Below are 23,898 nucleotides of genomic sequence, written 5' to 3' on the forward strand. Positions count from 1 at the left end.
TTATTTTTTGAGAAAATACTCGTAAACTTGATGTAAATCATTAGTATCGTTCTCGAACTATTGATAATCTTAAAAATATATTATTATTTGACTAACTAAACTTAGGTACACCCACACAAATTATAAATGAATGGTGCTTAATTATTTTTTTCATTTATAGAAATAAAAAGATTGAGAATAACTCAAACAACGTAACAAGTTATTGTATTGCATATTTACTTTTTGAGAACACTCTGAGGGTGAATATCAATTAGTATGATTTTTTAAAAAAAATACATAGCTAAATTTTACATCTTCACTTATCATTGATCTTAGCTTCATATTTTTTTATCATGTCTCAAAATTATCATATTTTATTATTTTACTATTCGAAAGTAAATATTTTTATTCACACGATGAAGTGATGTTTTTTTATAGTACTCTTAAAACATTGGTGTTGTCCAAAGGATTAGATGATCTCTCATATTGATGTAAAGACGTTGCGTTTTTGGCTTGAAATGCTTTGGTTCATAGTGGGACGAAAAAGATAATAAGAGTACCAATTATTCATATTGTAAAATGACAACTAAATTAGTCACGTGGCCAAATCAAACAAAGATAAAATTTAAAAAATAAAGGATGGTGGAAAGAGCATAGTGACTCTCCACCATCAAAATGGTATATTCTCCAATCCTTTTGGAAAGATATGGTTGTCTCTATTTGCTTATTAAAGTATATTATATACACATTTGATGGTAGGGATTCATTTACCAATGTTGGTTGTGGTGTATTGGTGAGACTATTTCATCCTGGTTTTGAGTTTAAATCTAGAGTATGAAGAAAATTACGTTGTAAGCGATACTCCCAAATGAACTCTGCAATTTGCAATCCAAATTTAATCGAGCCTTTCAATGCGTGCTTCAAATATCGAATGAAAAAAAAGAAGAAGAGAGAAAGATGTAGGGGTTAAAAGTCATTAAGACCCCACTCATCTACTCTTTTCTTAATTGTGTGGTTTTAGTGGATGTCCTTTTAGTTCAATCCTTGCTTTTTCTTTTTCTTTTCCTCTTTACTTTATGTGATCCAAAGTATTAGGCACCTTTGAGTTGAATACAAGATCCATCCATCTTGATCTTGACATATTCTAACCATTAAAAAAGGGGTTCGTTTTGTATAGCTAGTTAAAGTTATACATATATTAGTAATATATGAATAAATTTATATAATATTTTATATAGAAATTATTATTTATGTATTAGTTATTTCATCTTTTATACTGTATAAAATAATATATATATTTTCATATTAGTTATGCGAATTTCTAAATTCCAAATCAAATATCATATAATTTTATACGTAAATAATTTATCTCCTAATCATCTATCAAAACATAGTATAATTTATGCAAAATTTAATACAAGCATAATTCACATCTAAACTAACTATCAAACGACCCCTAAATGTTGTAATAAATTGAGTTACAAGATGATAACATAAGAATTTAACCAAACGACCTCTAAATGTTGTAATAGATTGAATTACAAGATGATAACATAAGAATTTTATAAAATGTAAAATTTTTCCCTTACACGAAATAATAAATCAATCGATATTTAAATTAAACATATAAAAGCCAATAATATAATGGTTAGGTGTGGGTTTATTTTTTCTTGTCCCTTTCTCCTTTTTCAAATCTTCCAATAGTGTAATATTAAAAAAAAACATTTTACAAAAGAAAACCACCACTATTTCACTTTATTAATTAATAAAATAGGTCATAGTAGTCTTATGTGATTCTAAGCTGGAAAAGAAAAGGAATAAATATGACAATATAAAAAATTGAAGAATACCTCTTTAAAATTGAAAATATATTTTTTTACATCTAATTTGTATTGATTGGAGACAAATTAAATTAAAATATCCTCTAGTTTAATTTGACGCACTATTATTAAATCTAATATACTCAAAACCGTCAATTGCTAAAGGTCCACAATTGCTTTCCTTCAACTTGATTTCTCCTAATCGATTTGTGTCCACAAATTTTCTTGGAAAATCCAAAATATTTCTCGTCTACAAGCACTATATATATATGTTGTGTGCACGAATACAGTATTTATTCATAAATTTATTTTTGTAAATGGTATATTAGTTAAATGGTGTTTTAAATTTGTGATCTGAAATAAACTATATATTTTATATGGTAGTAAATCATTTCATTAAGTATTAAATGAATATCTGATAAATATTATTAATATTGATACATTTTAAGGGGTGCTGATTAAATAATTTAAAATGTTTTCTTTATAATAAATTTAATTATATATATGTTTGTGTGATAGCAAATTATCTCATTCTTTTTTCTAGAAAAATCTAATATGAGTGCGGCCATTGAGATGTCTATAACTAAAGTGTTTTTCTTCATTTGATTTTGAGTAGCAAAATTTATGCAAATATCAGCTGCATTTGAAGTAATAAAGCTATAACTAAAGGGTATGATTTTAAAACTAAATGTTATAGCTAAAATGGGTCCCGTAATTTCAGAAAAGTTATACACTAATTAAATTAATGTAATGACCGTTCATAGTTATAGCAGTTATCCGTATTGATGCATGTATTTGGATAGAGTCGCCTAGGTGGTAAAAAATTTAGGTTAGCCAGTTTTGAGCGAAAATCATGTGTTGTGGAGCTTAGGGGCCGTCGCTATCCATGATGTAGTGTTTGATGATTTTGAACTTAAATTGTGTTAGTTGAGAGGAATAGTACTTAATAGAAACTTTTAGAACGAGAAACAAATTGATAGAACTCCATTCTAACGATTTTTTACGGTGAGATATTCTTGGGTTGTTTTAATATTTTGAGGGTGTTGTGAACAAGGAGAGTTTGGGATTACTCCCCAAGTTACTATCGATGCTCATCATAATGGGACCCCCGACACTGTGGCGGTACCTTTATAGCGGTTTCCTTGATAGACGTAGGTTAGGATTGTAGCAAGTCTTAGCAGTTTTTATGTGCATGCCACGTTTTTAGACCTTATTTTCTCCTTGACATCCAAAAACTCATTTCTAAGTTTGAGAGTGACAATTTCTCACCTACTAGGGCTCTTCTAATTATTAAGGTGAATTTATTACTCTTCTCTACCATTCATTTCTTCGCTAAATTCATATACTATTGAGATTAGAATTAAGTGCTTAGACTAGACCTTAGGTTCATGACTGATGAGAATTTCTTATATGTATTCCTAAATGAATATTATGATGATTATAGGTAGTTAGAGTTGACTTCCTAATGTAGTATAATATTCCTCTAATGTGATTTATGGAACATTTGGGAAAATTGGGTGAAAAATTCCAACTTGAGGACCTAGGATATGATCAAGGTAACAACAATGAGGTTTAGTCCCTAAGGCCTAGAAAATTGAATAATTAATTGAATATGTGATATTTATGTGTGTTAGATCGTGAACGCATATGAGACTTCGTGAAAGGGCAAGGCTCCGACAAAATAGCTTGTATTTGGGATCTTTGATTGAAGTAAGTTATGATTAATTGGATCTCGACTTGACTTAATTCATGTATACTGTTGAGCTAATTGATTATTGATTGGCATGTCAAAACTAGATGATATGAATTGTATGCTTGAGATGCATGATTGAATTGAATATCACGTCGGTATATATATATATATATTTTTTTTTTAATGTGATACAATACCATGCTGATACATATATTATATATATATACATATTATTTTACTATGAATCGGATATCACATCAGTATGGTATATCAACAGAGCTGATCCCCTACAGGTCATGGTTATTGGCATAAAGAAGTGTCTTAGCATGTATAAACATTTTATTTACTGTTGATGATATGGTTAATCTTGTGGTGACTATACTTGTTAATGGTGAGTTGTCTATGTATAAGAGTCTGATTTACTTGCTATATTATTTACATGTTGCTTGTTTCTAATTTGAGTTGGCATATGATGCTTACCAGTATATAGTGACTTGTACCGATAAATTATTGATACTATCTTGTATGATTTAACATATCTACATACCATAACCGCTAAATCAAATCGATAAACTTTAAAATCAAACCAAACCGATCAATACACAACCCTAACTTTTGTACAATAACTTTCAATTCTTAGGGAATTGTTAAAGGGATGATTTAACTAACTATTAAATTTAGCTTAATTATAAAACTAAGTTGGTTTTGAATGTTTATTTTATTAGTTGGAGGGTCTCAAAATTGGAAAGAAGGTATTATCCGTTTTATGAACATCGGGAAAATGGAAGCGGGAAATCTGCTTCGGTTAAACCAACCGCCACAACGACTTGTCCATTCTCGTCGTTTCTCTCACAGACGAACTGTTACTCTTACTGTTAATGCTTCTCAGGTACTCTCTCAATTCCACATTACTAATTTATTCGATCTTCTATGAATAAATAAATAAATAAATGTGTTTAATTTGTGGGTTTCAGGGAGAAATTAGGTATAGAGGGATGAAGCCAAGGAGGGAATGGATAGCTGATTGGGTATCTAATAATGATGATTTGGTTCGGAGTATGCCAATTTATGTGGGTGGATTGTCTTTATTGGCGGTTCTCTTCAATCGTACTGTTTCTGGTATTGCTCCGGTTGCTGATGCTAGCAGGTTAGCTACTTTATTTGAGGCTGCAATTGGTATACTAGCAGATTTCGTCTTGAAACAACCATTAGTTTTTCGTCTTTTACTTGGGTTTCGTGAACTTGACCTGAGGGTCTTGACAAGTTAAAATCTTGATGATATGAGGTGTTTTACCTAAAGTTTGGTTTAAAAGGATAAGAAGAAGAGAAAAGTGATTTACTTATGACGTAATGTAGATGAATCGAATGCAAACTTTGTTTTATAAAGTTACAGCTATTTAATGAATCCTCTAACAAAATGAGATTTTGCGATGAATACACCAGAGACATGATTTAATAGGTGAATGCTTTCTTTTTGTTTTAGAAACAAAGAAAGTTGAGGTCTTTGCCTTTTGGAAATAGTTAGTGAAGTTTCATAATAGCCCCATCATTACATCTTGAAATGATTATAGATCTTTTTTGGTATTGACCAACCCATGGGGGTATATAGTTGCTGATAATTGGACTCACCCAATAACTCCAATTACCAGTAAAACCTATGATATTATGCTGGGAAAACCTCAAAGCTTGTTCAGTAATTTTCTTAGTCATTGTTAAAGACATAAGTCCCACATTGGTTAAATATGGTTTTCCCAATTAGTTTGTAAAGATCTTGGTTGTTCGCTTTAGGTTTTAAATTAGTTGTTTTTGTTATTTCAGATGGTATCATACCAACTTTAGTAAGCTTGTTTATGTTTTCTTGAGATGAAAAGAGTTGAACACGAGAGACGGTGTTAAAAATATAGTTAGACAAAAGTCCCATGTTGGTTAAACAATTATTTCCAAATCAGTTTATATCGATTTTGAATTACTCCACCTATTACCCATAGATTTTGAGTTGATTGCATAAGTTCTTCGACAATCATATGTAACTGAAAGTCTGAAACAAGTATGTTTCTTTTAGGAGCAGCAATTTCCTTTTATGCAAATCACATTGGAAACAGTTTTAAGCTTTCTATCTTCCATTTTAGTTTAATTTTCTGTATGTTCTCGGGCCACAATATTAACTGTTTGCTTCCAACTTACACAGTTCTCAATCCAGAGCAGATTTATTGACACTTGGGTTGGCAGTCACCAACATCTTGAATGGTCTTGTTTGGCTTTCAATCCGACCAAAATCCATATCTGTGGTGAGGGCTGTATACACACACATACACATATGCTTTCTTTGTATCCAACTCTTTCTCCTCAGCTCATTGTTTATTTCTCCTCCTGTAGATACACCACAAGATTAACTGATCGATTTAAGCCTTTTGTTTTCAGGTAAATCCTAACGGTGTAGAGTGCCAAAGAATAGCTTCTCACCTACCAGATTTTGTTATTTCTGAGCTGCTATGGTATCGTATTTATGAGCTGGAACAGTTTTTGAAATGGGTCTTTATAACTTGCTCATTTTTATACTTTGATATCACGTATAATATTAATTTGATATGTTTGTGCGTTTATATACATATTACATAATTTATGTAATGAGTATACATTGTACTCGAGGAACGACACTGATCATCTTTTTCTTGCCGAAGAAAATTCAGATTGAAGGTCACCTATATGTGAAAGTTCCACCCCATGATACTCCTCGCCTAGTCATAGGGAAGAGAGCTAGGTTCTATAATCAAATGCTTATTGATTTAAATTGACCACTAGTCTTTGCCCAGAGAGGCTTATTGCACAAAAACAAAACTTTATTAATTAGTCATTGAGATTATAAGTATTCAAGATTTACGTCTTTTGAAGTATTTAGAGAAGTTGTTTTTGTCGATACGAGAGGGTTACACTGATTTAATTGAAGGGACCCTTCACCTAACCACGAATCTGGGGATTTGAGTTATCAATGGGTGAGAAAGTGGGAAAAGTCACTTTTGGCCTCTGAGGAGAAGGGGTTTTCGGGGGCTGGATTTTTCATATAAAAAATGTGTGTTTTTGGTAATGATAGTGGGAAAGAGCATCATTTGATGCTTTAAAATATAGTTGGTTGTGTAAATGAAAAGGTGGCATCATTTCTAAATAGTGAATAGTGTGTGAACTTTCCGTTCACTAACACAATTGCAGCTCGTGTACTAAATTTACAGCACTGATATATTAGACAGATCCTCCCGAAAAAGAATGTGTTAAATAAATCCTTCAACATGCTTCTGCCCAGGGGCTTTGGTCCACACTTATATAATAACCAGTCATCAATTGAAAGCAGGGCAAGATGGTGATGAAGTGCAATTGGTCGAAACCTTCCACTAGCAACTGTTCCAGTATGCAAATGATCTCTAACCAAGAAGGCACTGTTTTATACATTTCCTGACGCTTTTAGATGAGAAACCTTTGGAGTTTGGCCATCGTGAAAGTGACTTCTTGATTATTTAACATGTCTGTCTTGCTCTATCCTCAGGGCATGGAATTCTCTATCAGATGTCACATGCTGCAGGTCTCTGGTCATTGTTTATGATGGAAAATGTATCCTTCAAACTGGGTTTGCTGCTGCATCTTTATCTAATGGAAGTGATGCAGTAGCTGTGGACAGTAATAAATTGATAGAAGGGTCACTTTACCAAGGAGTTTTAAAATCTGCATCACGTAAGTGATATCACTAACTTTTCTTTCGTTCTAGCTTTTAAGATATAGTTATATCTGTGTTTTCCATTAAGCAAGTGGGCAAATGAGATTATGCACCCTGAGAGCATGTTTTGAAAGATGAAGACGCCATTTAAATTTATCTTCAGACCCCAAGTTTAAATTACACATGCTTGATTGTCGGTATTTCAGAGAGCTACTTGGCCAACTTATCTCTTTATCCTGGGAAGTCGGAGCTACCATTTCTTCCTTCAAATACACAGGTAGTACTAATTCCTGCTTTCTCCCTCCTTTTTCCCTGTGGCTTAACACTCTGTCTTGTTTCACCCAAGTTTACAATATCAGTTGTGCTAAAAGATGTATACATACCTCTATAAAAGCAAAATGAGCATTTCTCTCACCAAAATATATTTTATCATTCAAGGTGTCTGCCCAATATACATCTATAGGATCTCTTCTATCATGGATTCTTCATATTGTCATGTTTATAGGTTGAAACTTCACCAAAAGGTTATTAATAATCATAATTCTTTACTAGGCAGTAATCTTGCAGCCTCTAGGAGACAAAGGAATTGCCATAATTGGTGGTGATACAATCAGAGGATTCACATCTTCTGACCAGGTATGGATCACCATTCATGTTGCGCTTATATAGTTACTGATATTCCCTTACCTTTGGTTTTGCAAGCTTGAGGCCTATGTGATCATACTATCTACACTTTTGGTGACATGAAGTACATAACTCTACCATGGTTGTAGTTATACTGTGTGTGAGCTCTATTTACCATGGTTTTCATTATACTGTGTGTGAGCTCTATTTACCGTGGTTGTCATTATACTGTGTATGAGCTCTATTTGTTATCTAACTACTTGTTCAAATATCTGTGAAGTTCACCCTTTATATTAGTATCCCTGTTTTCCACTTTCAAACACACCTTAGCCTCATGTTTTTCTCCTTTATTTGACAGGCATGGATCACATTGATCGGAGAGAAGTTAGATGCTACACTGACAAAAGTTATTTGACATTCATAGTGGCAGTGCAAGATGGATGTTTCAAGATATTCTAACAGCAGTATCTTAAGTTCAAGTGTTTGCCTATAATCATGTCTACATTCAAAGTGATTTTCCTTCCTTTAGTTTATGTTACACAGATGGTCCACACATTCTAGAAAATACATATGTATCATCTCGACTCTTTTATTTGGACTTCCTCTCCAAAAGGAGGATTTGCAGTTTCAGCTTGTTTTTATTTTCTACTGAAGTACACAGAAGTGTTCCCTACATCTTTTAGAGGCAACCTTTGGCTATTGTGAAATATATCATTTATTGGTTCATTTCATCACTTGTAGGCACAAAGAGTGGTAATTTCTTTCCATGATTGCTTGCTTTGAAATGATTTCCCCTGTGAGCTTTAGCTCTGCTGTCATGTTGATTGGTGAAAGGCTGAGATACTGTAGGAGGCAACTTTTTCGTCTTTCTTGTGGGAAAATGAGGAAGATTATATCCAGAGAAAACCAATATGGAAATTTCATTCCTGGACCTCCCATCTCCAAAGGCATAGTTTGTAATAGTTCTCCCAGAGACAACAAAGCTTCCTTGATCTAAATGGTAAATTGTTGTAATGCATTTGAGTGATTCCTTATATGCCTTGTGTGTATACGACTTCATGTTTTAATGTGATATATCATGCATATTATACTTGATGGCTCATATGATTTTGTTCGTTGTGATTTTGATTAGATGTGGTTTAGACGGAGTGATGTTATTTCAGCATTGAAAGGTTAGCAGTCAGATGTGATCTAGTTGGATCTGGCTCTAGGAAGAGTGATGTTGTTTCAACCTTGAATGGTTGGTTATTCATTGTAATCTGGTTGGATATGGTTTCAGGTGGATATATGAACCTCGCAACACCCCTATAGGTTATGCAATCTGACAGATTGAGCGGGTGTATACCAGTTATATTTGGTCATTACATTACATTGCATCATCTCCATTATTTCCGACTTACTGAAGTTGTTGAGTTTATTAGTGGATTCTAGGATGGTTTGTGACCATATCTGTCAGACTTATTTGTATATTCTTATTGAAACTGATATACAGTCAATGTTGAAGTAAGCAGTTATAAGACCAACCCCGCCACCACTTCAGTTAAGGGTCGGTCAACGATACTGCTGAGTACACGTGTTTTCCGTACTCACACTACACTTGCTTCACCTTTTATGTGCAGATTTTGTTTCGAGTACCGACGGTAAGTCAGTGATATCATTCTTTTTTTGGATGACCTGAAAATTCAGAGTAGTTGTACATAAAATGTTGAGTAGAGTGGAAATTAGTACACCCTCAAGGTGCTGGTATTATCAAGTCCCAAATCCGAAGAATATGTCTCATCTTTTTCTATAGTTTCTAAGTTGTAGAGGATATTTGCTTATTATGCAGGTATACATAACATAATGCATTGGCTTCGTGTACTATTAATATTTTATTTGCTATATTTTTTCGATTTACGTATACTAATTCATAGAAAATCATGATATTAGCATGCATACATTAGCATAGTTAAAGACAGTATTACTCTTTTTCACTGTATTTATGAATATATATTTTTGTAAATAAATATTTCTTTTTTAAAATTATGCAATGACCATCACTAATACATTATTTTTATACCTTACCAAACAACCCTTTAATGCAGTATTTGCCTTTTTATTGGATTTGTTTAATGTTTAACGTGTATGTTGTTCACTTGTGATTATGGATAATTAATTAATGAGAGAAGTAGTGAAAAATATGTGTGAACTTTGCCCAAATTATTAATTTCATCATCGACCGGTTGACAACCTTAAAAATATTACTAATTAAAAGATTGTTTTCAACATTTTGCTCTATTTTTATTAATAGTTTCACGTTTCTACAAGATAATTTTGAGATGTATTTCATTCATGCGGTAAGGTTCGAGTATACTTAAGTATAATTAATCAAATAAAAATATATTTTTAAAGCTATTATATCAATAGTTAAATGAAGTAACTAATAATACGCACCGAATTTAAACTGATTTCAATAGTTCTCTTCTTAATTAATGGAAAGAAAAAAAAAACAAGTTTTTAAAGAGACTCCCAACTCTTGTAAGCTGCTGAGATTCTGTGATTTCCGGTTTCCTCACCAGTGCCGTTTCTCCACCTCTGCAGCTGCAATCAAGATGGCTTTATCAACTATTCGGACGGTTAATCATCTTCTAAAGCCTTTCACCGCCGCCACCCACCGCCTATCGTCGGACTCCAACGCCACCATCAATGTGGAAATCAGCAAACCGTACACCGCTCACAACATTGATCCTCCCTCATCAATCGTCGAAACCACCCCTAATGAACTCATGACTTTCTTCTCAGACATGGCGGAGTTGCGGCGTATGGAGATCGCTGCAGATTCGCTCTACAAAGCGAAACTAATCCGCGGATTCTGTCATCTCTATGACGGACAAGAAGCGGTTGCAATAGGCATGGAAGCTGCAATTACAAAAAAGGATTGTATCATTACGGCTTATAGAGATCACTGTATATTCCTTGCACGTGGTGGAGGGTTAGTTGAGTCGTTTGCGGAGCTAATGGGGAGAAAAGATGGTTGTTCCAAAGGGAAAGGAGGTTCGATGCATTTCTACAAGAAGGATAGTGGATTTTATGGAGGACATGGAATTGTAGGTGCTCAAGTTCCTCTAGGTATTGGAATTTCTTTTGCGCAGAAATATAACAAAGAGGACCATGTTACTTTTGCTATGTATGGTGATGGTGCTGCTAATCAAGGACAGTTGTTTGAGGCTTTGAATATGGCTGCTCTATGGGATTTGCCTGCTATTCTAGTCTGCGAGAATAATCACTGTAAGAACTATACTAGTACTATTTTTCCTGATTTTGTAAGTAATACTATAAATGATGCTTTATATTCTGTTGACATTATGTGGTGCAAGTTTAGTACTGCAATAGCATTGATGTGTTCATGAAAAGAAAAAAATATTGGTTCATGCAAATAAATTGTGGATAAGCGCCTAGGATTATGTGTGATTGCTTTTGTTGATGCAGATGGAATGGGGACAGCAGAATGGAGGGCTGCAAAGAGTCCAGCCTATTACAAAAGAGGGGATTATGTTCCTGGTTTAAAGGTGATACTCAGTCACATCTTGTAAATACATTGTTATGATTTGTAGACATAATTTAGATGTTCCCGGTTTTTACTTTATGTGCTAACTAAGTATTGGAGACTAACATTTTACATCAGATATCTAGAATGGCCAACTTCTCTTCAATTTGAAGCCTGGAAATGGCTGGAATATATGCTGTTAGATGAGAATTAAAATGTTGTGTTTGCAACTGTAATTTTTTTTAATCACATCTTAAATATAATATAGCATAGAAATAGTAGTGTTATCCTTGTTTTTACCATTAATTTTAACTCTTATTTGGGGACTTCTAACTCCAGCTGTTCCAAGAGTCTCCTCTAGTTAAACCGTCACAATGGAAATTCTTACACTCTGTAGTTGTTTTATTGTGAATGTATTCATTCTAATGCATGTATAACCGTTCAAAAAATACATTTATATATCCTTTTAGGTTATTGGTTCAGCAAAATGCTTTAGAACTCTAGAGAAAAAGTCTGTAGTTTTCTTACACCTCAACTAATCTACTCGGTACTTGTTATTACCTCCTACCTACACAAGTACTTGGTAGCATTGTTCACTCATCTTAGATAGATAGAAAGACGTCATTTAGCGTTTTCTTTCCTCTGTTGAGATTTGAACCTTGCTCTCTCATGGCCCATTCAACTTCTGACGGTTAATCCACACCCTTGGGCGCTTAAATTGTGAAATTCATTTAACATTTATTTCAAAATCCATGAATGACAACTTTAACACTAATTCTTATGCAATTTTTCAGTTGTTACATTTCCATGGATAAGTGTCATAATATATTTGCATGTTTTGTCTAAGAAGAAATGATCTTCTTTAAAACTTCAACTAAAAATTATTTTCTCTTCTGTATTTATTGGGTTTGCGGATGTTTCGCAAGGCTTACATCCCATTGGGGTCAAATTGGAGTTGCATTTCGCTATTTGGTGGACAAGCAAGAGAGTATTTACTCTAGTTTATATACTACAATATTGCTTATTTCTTGTTTGCATCATAAACATTGGTCTTTTTGCCACCCACATCTTCAACATAGAAGGAAGAAACTAAAAAAATATGAAAAAGCTTTCTCCTGCTGCAAATATAAAGACCCAATTAGATCATTCTAAGTGAGAATCGATACAAAGTTTGAGAAGAGAATGTAAGAGTATGCTAACAGTGCTCTTCATTTTATGTTTCAAAATAGGTCGATGGTATGGATGCCCTTGCTGTAAAACAAGCATGCAAATTTGCCAAGGATCATGTCCTCACGAAAGGACCAATTGTAAGTACATAGCATGTCTAAATTCCAGTATTGATATGCAGTTGCATTTCACACGTTCTTTAGTGATAATAGTGTCACTAGAATACTAGATATTAGATACTCTTGGGGCTTCATAGATATTTCCACAAAGTTAACTGATTAGCTAGGTTGAGACAAGTAATACGAGAAAATTGGCTAGGCATGAGAAGAAATGAACATGAGATGCTAGACATTTCAAATCACATGGCTTAACAGTTGCGATATAGTCTTCTTTTACATAAATCTAGTTTCTTGACATGATACTATTCTGTATTTTCTGATTCTTTATTTGGTCTTTCATGGTCATAGAGCCCCTCTTTAGGAGCTCAAGCAAGTCCATCGGCTTGACAGAGATAATTCTTTTCTCTCTGCTCTCCTTTCTTCTTTAAGAGAAGTTTCTGAAAATATGTGTGTCACTATATTAATGCTAGCAGTTCTTTCAATATTGAAGGGAGGAAAATAGCTGGAAGATATGAATGAGATGCTAGACCTTTCAAATCAGATGGCTTAACAGTCATTATATTTTATTCATTTCCATAAAACATCTAGTGTCTTGACATGATGCTATTCTGTGTTTTATGGTTGAGACAATACATGAGATGTTCCCCAGAGTAGGCTGATTTTGCCTCGATGAGCTTTAACTATGGAGTGGTCCTATTACCTCCTGTACTACTTTGAACAGATATCAATACCTCCTAATAAGGCCAGATAAAGGAGAGTTGAAGGGGATGGCGTTGGAGGAGAGATGGTGTATTAGAGTTAACGGGCAACATGTGGATTTGATTCAGGGTATGAACGAGAGGGGAGGGGGAGAGCTAAAACTAACTCTAACTTTTGAAAATTTTAAGAAGCCGAGAAAAAGGAAAAAATACATGTCAATCAGGGGTGTATGCGTGCTATACACAACCTTTATTAAAATGGAAAGGGTCAAATGCCTTTGAACTCTGCGAAATTGAACAAAAATGCTCTCAGTTAATAGTTTGGTCTAAAAATGCCCTTGCGGTCAATAGTTTGATCCAGAAATGCCCCCATTGCTAATAGTTTGGTCCAAAAATGCCCCTATTGTTACAAAGTGCATGGAATACCTCCCACAACCTCATCTACAAAATCTCTTTTTGACCTCCTCGTCTAAGCCCGACTGTGGAGCATAAGCACTAATGATATTCAAAGTATGCCTCAGAGAGGATTGATTTTATTCTATAGAAAAACTGGAAGTTGGGGACTGTTGAAGGTGAGAAGAGGGATGAAATTACGAAGTAAATATGAGGAAAGCAGGGTGGGTGGGTTATGGTGGAAGGTTTCATTAGAGGTTTTGAAGTTTTGTGATTTCTGGTTATTCCTGTTTGAACCTTCTTTGCTGCTACTATGATGGGGTTTAATTTGTTATTTTTGTTTGTAGATGGTATAGGATAAAGAAGAATAGGGGTTTGGACCTCCTCTTTTTTTTTTGGTTGTATTATTTTATTGTGTTTATTCATTTTACCGTGATACACGTCAAATTTTCATTTGTTCATTTAACACGTCAAGAAGTGATTGTATTTCATGTGCGAGGTTTGCTGGATTCTGGTGTTCATGAGACACATTTAAGCCAATAAGAGGTATCTACATGGTCACCAGGATAGTTAAGGTGTCCAATTGGCAGTTGGTGGTAACATTAAGAGCTATCCGTATCTTTTACCAAAACTTTATTTCATAACACGTCAGAAAGTGATTGTACTTCATGCGGGAGGTCTGCTGGGTTCTGGTGTTCACATGACACACTTATGCCAATAAGAGGTATCTACACGGTCACCAAGATAGTTAAGGTGTCTAGCTGGCAGTTGGTGGTAACATTGAGGGCTCTCCGTGTATTTTCCCAAAATTTTATTTCATTTTTTACTCATGTCATTGTTTGTTGAAGTTATTGCAAATTCAATTTGTTTTTCCAATTTATTGATTTCATTCTTTCCATATCATGTTAATTTGATGTTTTCCCTATTTGTGTGGTTCAGATTCTTGAAATGGACACCTACAGGTACCATGGTCACTCAATGTCTGATCCTGGAAGCACCTACCGTACGCGTGACGAGATTAGTGGTGTTCGAGGGGTAAATATATTCTTTAAGACTCCCTGACCTATCTGAATGTGCAGATAACTTAAGTATCCTGATATAGTCATCTTTCAACTTTACAGGAACGTGATCCTGTTGAAAGAATTAGGAATCTCATCTTAGACCATAATATAGCCACTGAGCAGGAGCTGAAGGTAAGTTTTCATGTCATAATGAAGATTGAAACCTGGAAAACCATATGTGCAACAATAGATTGATTATGTTGCTCTTGACCTATAAAATGCTGCTAAACTATCTTTTAACTATCTATTCTCCTGCCCAGGATATCGAGAAAGGAAAGAGGAAAGTGGTTGATGAAGCCATTGCTAAAGCAAAGGTGAGAAGAGTGACGCCAGTTTTGTCTAATTTGTCACGATTCAAGAATAGTAGGGAATTGTTTTAAAGCATAATGGCCGGTTACTGATTGATCATATTTATTTTCAGGAGATCCCCATGCCTGATCCTTCTGATCTGTTTACTAATGTATATGTGAAAGGGTTTGGAGTTGAGGTGCGTGGTTGTTTTCATCCAGCATTTTACCTCTTTGTTATACTATACTAATAGAAGATACCTCAATTACTCGTTCTAGCCATTTAATTGTTGAAATGGTAATAAAATACTTCAAGAATGCTAGAGAGCTTACAGCTGAAATAAAAAAAAAAATATATATATATATAATGTCTGCTATCCAGCTTTTTGAGCCATCTCGATCTTCAAAGAAGAATACAAAAAGAATGTCTGGAAAAGTAAAGCAAGCAAAAAGTAAAAGAAGTATTCAGTTCACGTGTAAACTGGAATTATAGATAACCTTTGACTAATCTATTCTCACAATCACGAGTCTGATTTAAAGCCACATGTGATTCTGAAAAATTGAATTAGAGATGCGAGAGAGTGTTGAGTTATATAGGTATTCCACATTGGACATAAAAGGTATCCAAAAGTTTGTAAATGTTTTGGAGCATTTTACCTAGTACTTAAGATTTGGTTTTGTGTTGGATGTTCAAATTCTTTCATAGTTCTTGTATGACTTAGTTGTATTAGTTCCTTATAAATATTACAGTGGCTTTGTGGTCTTCCAGAAGCCATCAGATGATTTTTTTTGTGCTTCAGAAGTCTTATAATGATTGCTTGTAGTATGGAAAAGTGTTGTTACTTTAGGCTTGGAGAAGTGACCTTGTACTGTAGAAAAAAGTGATTTGTTACAAGGAGTTGTAGATTATGATTACACAGAGTAAAAGAAATAATATGGCTGATAGCAAATAAAGAATGTTATATGAAAGATACGTCTTTTTGAGGACAATTCTGTTGTGAGTGAATCACTAGTTTCTGAATGTTTAAATGTCACGGACTGATAGGCGGGCATTCTTTTCAGGTCTTTGGAGCAGATAGGAAAGAACTCAGATCCACACTACCATGAGACGAACAATATGGTTGCAATTTTGATTATATTTTGCTTGGATGCTGGAGAGAGGGAAAGAGATAACTGCAGGCAACAATAGTTCTGATGAAAAAGCTTGAGTTTCTTCTGATTGCTTATAATATTGAAATGGTCCATCTTTATTTTAGGAGATGATTTCTTCTTTTTTTTCTTTTTGGGCTCTTGCTGCTGATCTTGACCTGCATTATTTTTACACGATTGCAGTTTCATCTAGTAATAAAATTGAGCATGCAATCACTTATTTGCAGCTTGAGCTGTTTTGGTACTCTCTAACATTTTTATCTCATGGTGCTGGTGGGTCTATAAATTTGTCGTAAAGAGTTGTTTATTCGAGGGAAGAGATGTTAGCTAGATTGCGTTAGTTACCAGATTTTCTTGAAATGTTTAATTTCTGCTATAAATGCTTTCCAACATGGTATGCTAAGTGCAAAATTGTTTTCTAAGCCAATGATTCCTCATTACAAGTTTGTTATTTTAGTGGAGTTACCGTCCTTGCATTATTTAAGATATGCACAAGAGTTTTTTCCAATGCATTGGTTTCATGGCAACCATTCCTCATCTCCATTTTGAATTATTTTATCTCTTGACATAAAGTAGAGGTAGGTAAGAGTGATCTCAACTTAGTTGGCTTTATAAAAAGGTTGGAGGGACTTTTGTGTTACCCAATTTATATTCTCAAGGAAGGAGAAGCACTTGATGACCTTCGGTAGTTATCGACTAAGACTTAGATAGGCTATTTGCTTAATTGGGAGATTGATAGTCTTATGACCCAGCATAAACTCTTGACAAAGGATTTGGAAATTAAATGGAAGAGGGTTGGGGATGACCGACCAAAGAACAAATGGAGTAGCACTATGTGCGGAATGTTTAGTTGCAATAAGAGAGGTGTTGAGGGTCTCGAGAGGTATATACATTGGGTGGGGATCGAGGATCGCCTCATTAATGGAATTAAGTGATTTTTCGTGTGTTGGTCAATGATTTCTTTGGTGATGTGGTTTTCAGACACTTTTTTTTCCATTACCTTTTTAAGACCCTCTAATGACCTAGGGGAACAATATGTGTAGCCTTGTCATGTGTGTTAGTCAATGATTTCTTTGGTGATGTGGTTTTGATCCACATCATTTTTAGCATCAAGGGGCCATGCAACACAAATTAGGAGATTTACTCAGTTTTTCATGTGTGTTAATTAATGAATTTTTGGTGATATTGTTTTTGGCCACTCTTATTTTCAAAACTTTTATAGGACTCTCCGTAATGACCTGAGGAACTATTCATATAGCCTCATCATGATCCACGCCATTTGTATAGCATTTAGGGATCACTCCATAAGAATTAGACGATTTTTTCAGTTTTTTCGTGTGTGTTAGTCAATAAATTTTTGGTGATCAGACATTTTTTTTCCAAAATCCATCGTAATTACATGGGGGGGGGGGGGGGGNACGTACTTCACCATGATTCACACCGTCTTTTTTTTTAGCTTTAGAGGTCACTTAATAGGAATTATGTGATTTTGTTAGTTTGTTAATATAACATTTCAATTTTTTGATATTTGATATTTTTAATAGAATCAAATATCATATATAAGCAAATTAGTACTAGTATAAAATTAATTATGTAGACGTTAAAATTTTGACTATTATATCTCGATTGAAATGTCATTTTTGAGTAATTAATTAATGAAGTGAATTACTTGCACTTTCTTTTGAATATTTCTACATTTGTAAGGGGTTAATATGATACAATTGAAGTGTTTATTAAAAAGTCGAAGTCATAATTGCCTATTATATGAGTATAGATAAGTCAAAATCAAATAAATTATCATTAGTGATTTAGAGTACTACAAAAAAAAATATGAAACCAAGAAATTATTTCCACCGTCTTAATTTATATGACTTATTTTTATTTTTAATCCGTTACCAAAAGAATGACATTTTTTTATATTTCGTAACAATTTAACTTTTAAACATCTATTTTATTCTTAGTGAGATGATTTCTAGTTACAAAAATATCTATGACTTAGTTTAGACTATAAATTTCAAAAGTTTTTCTTTCTTAAATTTTGTGTTAAAGTCAAACTAATTCATATAAATTGAAACGGATAGAATAATTTTCTTTTCACCATTCTGGTGATGCCTTACCTCTAAAATACAAGGATAATATATAGGCACAAACTTAAAAGAGGTAAGTTTGTAATAGTGTGGTGGGCCATGATATCAGTTTATTTCAACATTTAAAACGTTTCCAAATAATTTAAATATTTTACGCACACCAGCTAATGCATATTATAATAATCTTCAAAAGATTAATCTGTAATTGATTGTTACTTAAAATTATACTGTATCTTTCAAATTCATCATTAGGTAATCACGATAAGATAAATTTTATGTACCGATCGATTTGGTGTGATCGCATTATTTTCTACTCATTTTATTATTTAATAATCATAATTCATTGTTATCATATTTTTTCATAGTTTCATAGTAACTCTACGTCGTACCTTACTTTTCTTGTAAATTTATCATTCAAATTATGAATGTATGATATTATGTAACAATGGTGAATGATACAATTAATCTAAACATTGTATTTACTAAAATAATACAGTACTTTACAATACAATACATTATCAAACAGCAAATAACAGCCATCCAAACAAAGTGTTAATATTTCCAATATTTAAGCTCTCTTGAGACACTCAGACTTAAAAGTTGAGGCATTTCTGCTCTCCTTATTTCACTCTGCAGGTTGGAGTAAGCAAGAAATTTGAACAAGGAAGAAAATGGGAAACAAATCAGAACAAGAAGAGTTGTTACTGAACCACTCAAAAAATTCAAGAAAGGGTGGTCTAATAACTATGCCTTTCATCATAGGTGTGTATGTCTTTCTAATTCGTACTCTTTTTTGTATCTTCTCTACTTTTGTTGTTTGAACTTGTTTTTGTTTTGTTGTAGTGAATGAATCATGTGAGAAATTGGCAAGTTATGGATTGCTCCCAAACATGATAATCTACCTAACAACATTTTATCATATGGAAGCTGCTTCTGCTTCAGTCTTGCTTGCATTATGGACAGCACTTTCAAATGGCTTAGGTCTTTTTGGTGCCTTTCTTTCTGATTCTTACTTGGGAAGGTTTAGGGCTGTTGCTATTGGAACCATCTCCAGTCTAATTGTAAGTTTAAGTTCACCTAATTTTTATCTTCTTGTTTTCAATTTGTCCTGTTTAGCTTAGCAATTAGCACAAAATTTGCTACATTATTAAAAGGGAAAAGGTTCAAATATGCCATTCAACGTTAACAAATAATGGCATGGATGAACCTTTTCTCAAATGGAAATGACATAGATGAGTCAAACTTTTAACAGATGACATAACGAGCCTTTTGTCAAAGTTTGATAGCCTATTTGAGCATTTTCCCTTATTAAAATGACATGCTCCTTTCTTAGTTCCTGATATAGTACTCCCTCCGTTTCAATTTGTTTGTTTTAATTCTTTTTATGGAACAATTGAGCTTATTGTTGGGCTGGTTATTCAGACCCAGCAATTGGTTGTCAGATTTCATCCCGCAACTAGAAGAAGATCTCTTTGTGGCATGTTTAAAACCAAAAGACTACATGACATTTTGGTATATTCTACCTATCTTTAGTTTAAAATCACAAGATTAAACTCCGTGTCAAGTTAAACTCAGACAAACAAATTGAAATAAATTGAAACAGAGGGAGTAGAAGTTTAGTTGGAGGGTAACTCGATTTATACCACATTGTGTGCTTCTCTTTATTTTTTTCTTAACAACGGTGGTGTTTGGGCCAACTTATGTGCACCTCAATTAATCTGTACGGATACCCATTATCTCTCACCAACACAAATACTTGGTAACTCTTCCACTAATGCTTAGAAAGATGAGAAGAAACCTACTAGTGTTCTTTTGTTAATGCAGTATGTTAAAAAAAAATCCGTACGAATGTCTAGTTAGAACAAGAAAGTTCCAATGTAAGTGTAAACATAATTTTAAGAAAAAATATGTTGTTTGTTTTTTAGAGACTGGAGGGCATCAGGAGTTCATTTATAGCAACAGAATTATGGCAATAGTAGTCTATGTTGCTCGGACTCTTCAAAAATGTCGACAGGTGCGTGTCGGATCCTCCAAAAACAGTGTATTATTGAAGGATCCGTCACGGGTGCGGCAATATTTTTGGAGAGTCCAAGCAACTTAGATAGTAGCAACAGCTAGTAGTTTGTCCCGTAATAGTTAACTTATCTTTGCTTACCAACTCATTTGATTCACTGTGCAGCACCTTTTGCCTACCAAGTTTTTGTTTTGGGATGGCTATAGTTTCTTTGTGAATTACTCGTTCCCGCTATGGACATTGTAAAGCTCAGAAACTCTGTATACTTCAAGCTCTCTTCTGTTATATGTTGCTGATAGCCCATAGATCTGGTCAGGCCAGGGTACATTATCCTTTAGGAAATGAAAAATGAAAAAAGCACAACTGTCACTTTTATCCCAAGTTCTTATACTTGCTCACTTACTCATCAGTGAAGAATTCAAGATTATACGACTTATTCATGTTTTCATCTTTTGACCTTGTTTAGTTGTAGAGGTTTATTCCTTTTTTACCTCAACAGGGAATGTGTATTCTTTGGCTCACCACAATAATTCCACAACTCCGGCCTTTACCTTGCGGTCAGTATCAACATGGTTGTAATGGAACAACAGCAGTCCAACTTGCTATACTTTTGTGTTCTTTTGGGCTTATTGCCATTGGTACTGGTTTTAATAGACCTTGTTCCATAGCATTTGGTGCTGACCAATTGGAGAACAAAGAAAATCCAGATAACGAGAGGCTTATAGATAGCTATTTCAACTGGTATTATGCCAGTGTAGGAGTTTCACTTGTTCTTGCAGTTACTGTAATTGTTTATATCCAAGACCATTTTGGTTGGCAAATTGGGTTTGCTGTCCCCGCTTTGCTCATGATTATATCTGTTTCCATTTTCTTGATCGGATCTCCTCTTTATATCAAAGCAAAAGCTAGAGGGAGTTTGTTCACTGGATTGTTTCAAGTAGCAGTGGCAGCCTTCAGAAAAAGACATATCAATGTTCAGTTGAATAATAATGACGACTGCTACTATAGAGAACCTGAATCGAACCTCCTGGAACCATCTGCTGACTTCAGGTATAGGCGCCTCCATCTTTTCTTCAATGGTATAGACATCTTCAACATCCATTCATGCACTTACTATCTTGCACTATTAATTTGTTATATTGTATTACATGATGAACTCGTGTGATGCGTTTAGTTAACTAAGCAAATTATTAGTGTGTTGAAGGGTTTTCATTTACCCATCTCATACTTGTTTGACGTATATTAAAGGAAATGAAGAGTTCATGAAAATAGCTACTTGATTTGGGAGTGTTTGGGACAATTTTTCGTTGTTTGGTTTGTCAAAATTTTAAAAAAAAACATTTTTTTCTAGAAAAACAAGTTCCTTAAAAATAAGGAAAATGACTTTCCTAGTGGAAGTAGGAAAACAAGTTCCTTAGTGACATTCCACTTTGATTATCTCCTCCTACTCTTCCACACCCGTACCGCACCCCCATCCTGTTTGGTTAGATTATATACAAATATTTTTGTTATAATATTTAATGTGAAAACATATTCCTTCACACCTAACGCACTCGAATTGTTAGTTATCTGTCAATTACTTTAGCTGAAAATGTGTTTTCAGTATCATACTGCTAGTAATGGGCATACACTCATTGTATATTATAGGTGTTTGAATAGAGCTTGCATAATTGAAGATCCTCACGTGGAATTGAAACCTGATGGAAAAGTTTCAGATCCATGGAATCTTTGCTGTGTGGAACAAGTGGAATTATTGAAGTGTTTTCTTAGAGTTCTTCCCATGTGGTCCACCTGTCTTATCCTTCTTGTGGCGATAGGTCAGACATTTTCGATATTTCAAATGATGACCATGGATAGACATGTATTCTCTCTGTTTGAAATCCCAGCAGGATCATTTGGCATAATTACCCTTATTGCTTGGACAATCTGGGTTGCTCTTTACGATCGTATTTTGGTGCCTTTGCTGTCGAGGTATACTGGACATCCCACAGGACTAAGTCCTGTTTCTAGAATGGGGATTAGCTTAATTCTAGGCTGCATGGCTACTGCACTTCAAGCAATAACAGAAACCATACGACGCAATAAGGCAATTGAGGCAGGGTTTGAGGATGACCCCAACGCTGTATTAAACATGTCCTGGATGTGGCTCGTGCCACAGTTTGCCCTATACGGGGTGGCTGAGGCTTTTAATGTGGTTGGACAGATTGAGTTCATATACAGTCTATTTCCGAAAAGCATGTCTAGCTTTGCATCAGCTATGTACACATTTGGCCTTGCTATTGCCAGCTTAATTAGCAGTTTCTTGGTGAGCATGGTGGATAATGTTACCTCAGCCGGAGGCAACACAAGCTGGCTCGCGAGCAACATAAATAGAGGTCACCTAGATTATTTTTATTGGCTACTTACTTTCTTAAGTTTCATTAACTTGCTCTATTTTATGGTCGTTTATCGGTTTACTGAGCATCATCATGATGGTAGGAACAGCTTATATCATGAGGCAGAAGAGTGAGAGTAGCCTTTAACATGGTGCTTCATTGTAACATGTAATAATGTAGTAAATCTTGAAAACACTAGTATCCCTCATGTAATAGCTACTTAACCTTTAATATTTTGCGTATTTTAAATGGTTACCTTATGAATTTTTCCTCATCTGTTCCTTTCCATTGTTCAGTATTTGTATTTTTCAGTGTGTGGTCCTTATTTTACCATCTCTAATATCTTCTTGCGACACATGTGTTGTATATATCTTTGGTTCACCTGTCTCTTTCTATTCTTTGAACTATTATAAAGTGTTTTTGGTAAAAATAATTCACTTTCTTGATATTATCACTTGCTTTGTCATTAAGCCCTGACATCCGAGCTCTCTTATTGAGAAGGCGGAGCCAAGAATTTCAAGAAGGGTGTCCAAAAAAAGGGAGAAAAAAGTCGTTGCTTCTAGTGAGATTTGAATACATGAGCACTTAGGGCTCTTTCAAGGCATCTAAGAGTGTCCAAAATATGTTATTTAATCACTTCGTGTATTATTTTAGTTATATATACGATATTATTTTCTGACGAAGCCCTCACTGCATGGTAGCTACGCCCCTGTTAAGCCCCTTTATGACACATTAAATAGTGGGTTAAATGTTGCATTCATTTTATTGCAACTTTTCAACTTTATCTGCTTTGTAGGAATGGAGGAAGAAATAAATAAATTTGCCATTAAAAAAGAGAGCTTGAAGTAAAAAAATGATGTACAACTTTTGTACATGTATAAGAATTTTAAGCAATCCAATTTTTGGTTATAGAATTTGAGACCTCAAATTCAAGTTTTGATTTCAAATTGATATATCATTATTTACTTGTCCATTTTTTACTTGACATGCATATTAAAAAAATAATAATTGACCTAATGAGTTTATTATTTTACCCTTATTAATTGATAAAATTCTAAAATCAATTTACTCATTAAGGAGGTTCTATCTTTTTCAAAAACATTAACTGTCTAAATAAATTAAGAGTATAATAGGTAAAAAAAATTGTCTTTTCTTGATTTATCAAAATTGGACAAGTAATAAGGGACAGAGAGAGTAATA

At 34.0% G+C, this 23,898-nt stretch overlaps 4 protein-coding genes across 5 annotated transcripts in view; 3 read left to right on the forward strand and 1 right to left on the reverse strand.

Moving 5' to 3' along the window:
• The window catches only part of LOC125856419 (uncharacterized), a 175,119-nt gene that overhangs the window by 133,584 nt on the left and 17,637 nt on the right, over window positions 1-23,898 (reverse strand). The window lies entirely within an intron of this gene.
• LOC125856439 (protein COFACTOR ASSEMBLY OF COMPLEX C SUBUNIT B CCB4, chloroplastic) lies at window positions 4,221-8,553 on the forward strand. Of its 2 annotated transcripts, none has more exons than XR_007445522.1 (8): window positions 4,221-4,381; window positions 4,467-4,639; window positions 5,681-5,780; window positions 5,914-5,987; window positions 7,031-7,215; window positions 7,405-7,475; window positions 7,755-7,834; window positions 8,181-8,350. XR_007445522.1 is itself a non-coding variant. In XM_049535990.1 (8 exons), exons 1-8 carry the CDS (start codon window positions 4,259-4,261, stop codon window positions 8,235-8,237), a joined length of 867 nt encoding a protein of 288 aa, XP_049391947.1. In that variant the 5' UTR covers window positions 4,221-4,258; the 3' UTR covers window positions 8,238-8,553. The 2 variants fall into 2 exon arrangements, 1 of the variants encoding a protein (XP_049391947.1); XM_049535990.1 differs by having other exon boundaries at window positions 7,751-7,834; window positions 8,181-8,553.
• LOC125856427 (pyruvate dehydrogenase E1 component subunit alpha, mitochondrial-like) lies at window positions 10,307-16,338 on the forward strand. The gene is made up of 8 exons (XM_049535974.1): window positions 10,307-11,089; window positions 11,291-11,370; window positions 12,578-12,655; window positions 14,665-14,760; window positions 14,847-14,918; window positions 15,047-15,100; window positions 15,208-15,273; window positions 16,136-16,338. Exons 1-8 carry the CDS (start codon window positions 10,414-10,416, stop codon window positions 16,178-16,180), a joined length of 1,167 nt encoding a protein of 388 aa, XP_049391931.1. The 5' UTR covers window positions 10,307-10,413; the 3' UTR covers window positions 16,181-16,338.
• Window positions 18,895-22,946, forward strand: LOC125856422 (protein NRT1/ PTR FAMILY 1.2-like). The gene is made up of 4 exons (XM_049535966.1): window positions 18,895-19,071; window positions 19,153-19,370; window positions 20,823-21,373; window positions 21,971-22,946. Exons 1-4 carry the CDS (start codon window positions 18,981-18,983, stop codon window positions 22,830-22,832), a joined length of 1,722 nt encoding a protein of 573 aa, XP_049391923.1. The 5' UTR covers window positions 18,895-18,980; the 3' UTR covers window positions 22,833-22,946.

The sequence above is a fragment of the Solanum stenotomum genome, chromosome 2 (genome assembly GCF_019186545.1).
Source record: "Solanum stenotomum isolate F172 chromosome 2, ASM1918654v1, whole genome shotgun sequence".
NCBI classification, from domain to species: Eukaryota; Viridiplantae; Streptophyta; class Magnoliopsida; order Solanales; family Solanaceae; genus Solanum; species Solanum stenotomum.